Source organism: Neopelma chrysocephalum, unplaced genomic scaffold (assembly GCF_003984885.1).
Source record: "Neopelma chrysocephalum unplaced genomic scaffold, ASM398488v2 Primary Assembly neopelma1_179857, whole genome shotgun sequence".
NCBI lineage: Eukaryota > Metazoa > Chordata > Aves > Passeriformes > Pipridae > Neopelma > Neopelma chrysocephalum.
In genome coordinates, this window is record NW_020937581.1 from 252 (window position 1) to 6,267 (window position 6,016).

Sequence of the window (6,016 nt, forward strand, 5' to 3'; positions counted from 1 at the left end):
CCCACAGGGACCTGAAAAGTCTTTTGTGTGTTTTCTGGGAGGAAGAAGAAGGATGCATATATGATTAGCCGGAATGTCGAGAGGAGGTGGCCCAGGCAGAAATTAAGGACGAGACAGACGAAGTTCATGCTGAGACCTACCTGCCTGTTTGCTGGGAGGGTCAGAAATCAGCACCCTGTCCCGAGAGAACAGAGCTACCAGAAAGGACTCCCATGGGCGAGCAAAGGAAGCAGGAGGACAGAGACATAAACTGCTCTTTCGGTGCCTGAATGCTCTCTCTACTTTTCTCCCTCCCCAAGCAGCAGCCCCTGTGGCTCCCTCAGCCGATGATGGCATTCTGAGCATTGCCTACCTCTGGGGCCTCGCTCATGGGCACGGGCTGTTCTGGGTCAGCTCGCAGTCCCAATTGCAATAGCCTGTTCTGCTGCACACCCACTGCTGGGCTTTTGGGAGCTCCGGGGTTTTTTCCCTGCTGCACCTTTCACATCTTCCCGTGCTGTCCTCAGCTCTCTGGGCTGCTTGCAGCTTTCTTGGGGAACACGTGTCTCCTCCGCCTCTGTGGCTTCTCCCCGTCCTTCTTCATCTGCTTGGGACGAATGCTTCTCTCCCAGCTCCCCAGGAAAGAGAGATGAGCCTTGTTGGGCACCAACCCAGGTTCTCTGGTTGTACCTTTCTCTGCTGGGAAAATGCACAGTGTGAGAGAGAAACGTGGCTCCAGCAGCGCTGCTGGATATCCCAGCCCCAACTGTGGCAAGGACACCATATTCCCTAGGGAACGTGCTGAGGGATGAGAGCAGGGAAGAGGATTAAGATTCAGTAGGTGACCCTCACGCACACACAGGGAGCACACGGGGCAACCACCAGACTGCTGCCTTCGAGTGGTGGGGTTGGGAGAGCCCTGATCCATCCATCTGAAAGGAGAGCTGAAGGGCTGGGGGCTTGGTAGATGGAGACCCTTACTCCCATTCCTTTCTCTAGATCAACTGCAGAGCGATCCCAGGCACCCATCAAACCACAAGAAATATACTGTTCAATTTGGTTACGTCGAAAAGGTTTCTTCGACAAAACTTTTATGATGTGGTGAAAAGCGATGGAATGATGAAAGTGGTAAGAATGGGAGCATTCCAGTGGAAGTGCTGCACTTCTTCAAAGTGTAAAAGAGACTTCTAGGCACGTGGAGCGTCCTGAGGCTTACACGGTCTTCCCAGGTGGGAGAGAAGCATCAAGCACACCCTCCCTCTGCTTCTGCGCTCCTGACATGGTTCTGGACCTCTTATGTATCAGAGCAAAGATAACACATTTACAGGAAGGTGAGGAGTCTGAATTTGTACTGAGAGGATAATGAAGGATGGTCCTGCAACCATCCTTCCTGAGCCCAGGGTCACATGGCTGGAAGTCTCTCTTATTTACTGGCTTTTTTTCCTCTCACCAACTGGAACACTTGGTCTGGCTTGGCTGCACCTCGCTCCATCGCACTGTTTGCTTTCACAGCTTCCTCGGCACACGTCCGAAATGAAGTGTTCAGATCCTTGACGAGTGACACTCCAAGTCTTGCGGACCCTTACTGTGTCTTTTTCACACCCAAGGCAAAGCCAGAACCCTCCTCCTATCCAAACAGAAAGATCTTCATGAACCAGAGAATCGCGGTGCCTGCCTGGAGTGGATCAGAGTATCCAGGAGAAAATGGCTCCGGAGACTTTATGGACACACATTGCAACTGACTTCAGTATGCCCAGATTTGCGCTGCCCTGTGCTGTTTATGTCACTTGACACTCAGGCATTCAGTCGCAAGCTTGTGCTCTGTGTAGGACTGAAACGGCCCGTTTTCATAGGGGCACTACTTTACTCCGCTGTAGAAACAATTAACCGAGGTTTGTATTTCAGCGATAATCCCCTAAAAGCTCCAAAGACGACGGTGTCAATGACTCCGTGTCCGCCCGGGTGCAGGAATACAGCGCCGCCTCCATACGACAGGGATCGGAGAGCCAGGGGACGGTCCAACGACGATCTCCCGACACCGAGAGCCGCCCCACTGGCGCCCGCAGCTCTCTGGGCACTTTAGCAGCGGGTGCCTGGAGCTCGGGTCTGTGACCCGGCAGCTGCCGGTAGAAATGGATAAAATCCCCGATTCCTATGTTGGCGTTTGAGCACTTGATGGTGATTTCACTGCCCTCGGTGGTCGCTGCCAATGAGTCCTGCTGCACCAGTGCTGTGCCTGCACACATTGGTGGGGAGATAAAGAAGAAAAGCCGTCAGAATTGCTTTTGCACTGGATGTCGTTTCCCAGAACAAATGGCACAGAAGCAGTCAGGACCATACGGAGAAGAATTTTAAGAAGATATCAAAGGGTGCAGGTAGTGGAAGTGTTCATCAGTATTTGCTGGAGAGATGAGTGCGGGGAAGAGAGGTGGATTAGTGGAGTCACTGAAGAATGGAAAGCTGCGGGTCTAAGCAAAGCAAGGAGAGAAAGAAAAGTAGGAAAGGGGAAGGAAGGACTGCAGGAGTTCTCTGAAAGACAGAGAGTAAAGCAAGAAAACAGGAACGGCTCGACAACGAAAAGAGCGATGAGTGTTCCGGGAGAATGCTTTAGGGTGTAGAGGGAGGGACGGACGGGAGGATAGTTCGGAGGCAGAGCTCTGTGAAGAACCTGCCAGGCAGGACGGCAGCCTCCAAGGACTTGCACGGCTCCCCCAGCCCCTGCCCCGGCCCCCACGGTCCCCGGCCACCATCCCTGCGCACCCAGCAGAACCGCGGCCAGCGCCACCAGCCCCGCTCTTCGCCGGCGCTGCATCCGCCGATCCGCCGCCCGGCGTCTCGCTGGCCCCACCAGCCTCGGCTCTCGGCTCCGGGGGGCCGACTCCTCTCCCTCCTCTGCCTTCCTCTCCCTCCCCTGCCCTACTCCGACAATTCCGCCCCGGCCTGGTGCAGAGACCAAACGAGAGAGGCGGCAGAGCACCGGGGGTCGTTACTCTGCACCGCGGAGGCGGCGGGGCCGGGTTGGGTGACAGGGATGAAGGTTGGTATCGGGGAACTCAAGATTGATCGGCCATGAGCTCCTTTCACGCCCATCATCTCTTCCCTCACATCCCTCCTCTGTTGGCACGTGGAGACTCCTGAATTATCCTTTAGGGTACGCGTTGTGAGAATGGTCGAGGGGCACGAGAGGCAGAACATCCCTCCGGGCTCAGCATCGCGGACTCAACCTCTCCTGGCCTGTCCCCGGGAGCATCCCTGCTGGCAGCAGAAGCATTTCTGCTGGGGACAAAGACTACTTGTGGTTTTGTCTGGGGCTGTGGCACCAGTGCTACGGCGAGGCAGTGCATGGGAGAAGCACCTTCTCCAGAGAAAGCTCGGACGTGGCAGGGCATCCCCCACCTGCTTTGAACTTCATAGAGATGCAGTCTCCTTATGTGAGCTCCGCTGTGTCCCTCCTCCTGCTCGTCTTGCTCAGAGGACCAGGGAACAGCCTGTCACACTTGAACTGGATGTGCTGGAACCAGAATATCTGCAGCAAGTTGAGGGGTACTCAGAGGCACAGCCAAAACATTCATTCTCTTTCCCCTTGCTGTCACCTCCTCCTTCACATGAAGGACCACCAAGGAAGGGTGTGATCTATTGCCTTGTGCGCTGGAAAACCCAGGTCTACTGGGTTTGCAATTCATCACAGACCTTCCAACCACTCTTGGTTGACACTCACAACAGAATCACTACTTCCAGCACTGACTTCTCACCCAGCCCACAGAGGTTCTTAAACCTTCCCTGGAGAGACACGGAAGGACTAGACAGCGTGTCTCTGTTTGCATTGCATAGACAAGTCTTGAGCATACACCTGGTGTTGGGGTGGGGAGATGACCCTGAGCAAGTACAATTGTCATCAACCTCCTGGGGGAGCCTTGAGGTTATGTGGGACAAAGAGTGTCTCGGTTTCACAAAGCCCCTGGATGCAGCTCTGGGATGTACTTCTGTGGACAGAGCTCCCCGTGTCCATCTCTCAGGCTATGGGGCATCTCAGATAGTGGCAGAGCAGGTGACACCCCACAGGGCTGAGGTGCATCCAGGCTCCGGGCCTGGCAGCAGGAGCCCCAGGAGATACTGCCCCTGTTGCCATGAACTGTCTGTGTGTGTGCAAGGGAAGGACTCGTGTGTCTGAAAACACTTGTGTGACCGAGCAGTGAGCCCCTGTCAGGGCACCACTGACTCTTGGCCAACTGACCATCCACCAGGACCCCAGAGGCCATTTTCCAGCACTGCTATGCAGCATGTCATTCCCAGTCTGTCCGTACATCCGGGGTTGCCCCATCCCAGGGACAGAATCCGGCACTTCCCTTTGTTGAACTTCCTCTGCTTGATGATTGCCCAAACCTCTGATTTGAGGTCTCTCTGCAGGGCCTTCCTCTTCCATGAGGCCCTAGAATGTCACCATGGTCCCTTGATTCCATGGGAATCTGCAGTGTTCAGTTTTCCATGTGTTACATGAGGCCCCATATTTGTCACAATGGCACTGAAATGAGAGAGGATCTCCTTTCTAAACGACTTAGCAAATCAGAAGTATTTTCTTAGATAAAAATTATATCCTAATCAACAAAGGGACTTGCTTTCTTGGCATGGTAGTGGTCTTTTCTTTTAATTCTACAATTAGTTTTAGGAGAGAGAATGTAGATGATACATGGAAACTAATAGAGAGTGTATCGTATGCCCATCTCCAAGAAATTAGCTTACATGCCTCAGAAAACTTGTTTAATAAGAGATTGTTCTGTTAAGAAGCAAGTCAATTAAACATTGTTTAAGCAAATGGGAAGTTCTAAGACACATGTCTCAGCTGGTCCTAGAACATTTAGGGGTTAGAGGTCGGATAGGTCAATCAGAGATGCTACGAGGCCTGCTAAGCGAGGAGACCACTCTGCGAAAATGACTGCCCCTCCCAGAAGAAATGGACGCTAGATGGCAGTCTTGCTCCACGAATAAAATCCAAGATGCTGTTTGACCCCAAAATCATAATTATGGACTGTTTGTGAAGGGGAGGGTCTTACAAGTATCACTGTATTTATATTCCAAAATTTATACTGATTCTTTGATTCATGCATGGCAGAGTACCCCCATGAATCCCCAGCTGGCATATTAAAGAAGTGTTCGATCCAATGGTTTCTGGTCATTGGGTTTAATTCTTTTGTTTTACCCTTTTGATTCCATGAAGTTCCAAAGATATCTCAAGGTTTGTTTAATTCCATGAGGTCCTGTACATCCCAATGACATCCCTTAATTCCCTGTTCTTCCGTAGTTTCCCAGGGAACATTTGCTTCCACGATGCAGGGCAGTGTCACGACGGCCACTTGATTCCGTGAGTTCCCCCAGTGTCCCAGCAGTCTTTTGGTTCCATGAGACCCTGCAATGTTGCAGTGGGTTGACCTTGTCTGGATACCAGGTGCCCACCAAGCCGCTCTATCGCTGCCCTTCCCAGCCAGACAGGAAGAGACAAAATATGATGGAAAAATGACTTCTACCTTGAGATCAGGCACTTTACTAAAGCAAAAGCCAAAGTTTGTGTATGCATAAGTGAAGAGGAAAATAGAAAGATTTATTCTCTACCTCCCGTCCATGCGATCTGAAATCATAATTGGCATTGAAAGGCCTTCCTAATTAGGGGCTTTCCGAAATCTGCAGGTGTACCTTTATCTCTAGTTTCTCAAACCTTATGACTAGACACACAGCTAACAAGTATAAACATTACATATTTTCACACAGTCTGTAAGTATAAATATTACAGCTTGCAACTCCTAAAGTCATGTCAAGCAAGGCCTACAGAAAGCAGGAAATATTGTTCAGAGAAATCTCTCTATTCCAGCCACAGCACCTTTGGTGTGGGAGGAATCCTTGTTTGTATGCAATTTTGGGAAAAGAGTTGTGATATGGTTTGTAGCTGGCTCCCTGCCCAGTCTCCAAATTGTACCACAAGAAGTGTCCCGTGCCCCAAACCAAGGGAGAAGAAGGAGAAAAAAATAACCAAGAAAACCAAAAC

General features: G+C 51.4%; 1 gene segment (V, D, J or C); it reads right to left on the reverse strand.

The window, feature by feature from the left end:
• Positions 1–1,880: 1,880 nt before the first annotated feature.
• Positions 1,881–2,791, reverse strand: LOC113962453. The segment is given in 2 exon segments: positions 1,881–2,224; positions 2,740–2,791. Coding segments are annotated over 2 exon segments (396 nt in total).
• Positions 2,792–6,016: the final 3,225 nt, after the last annotated feature.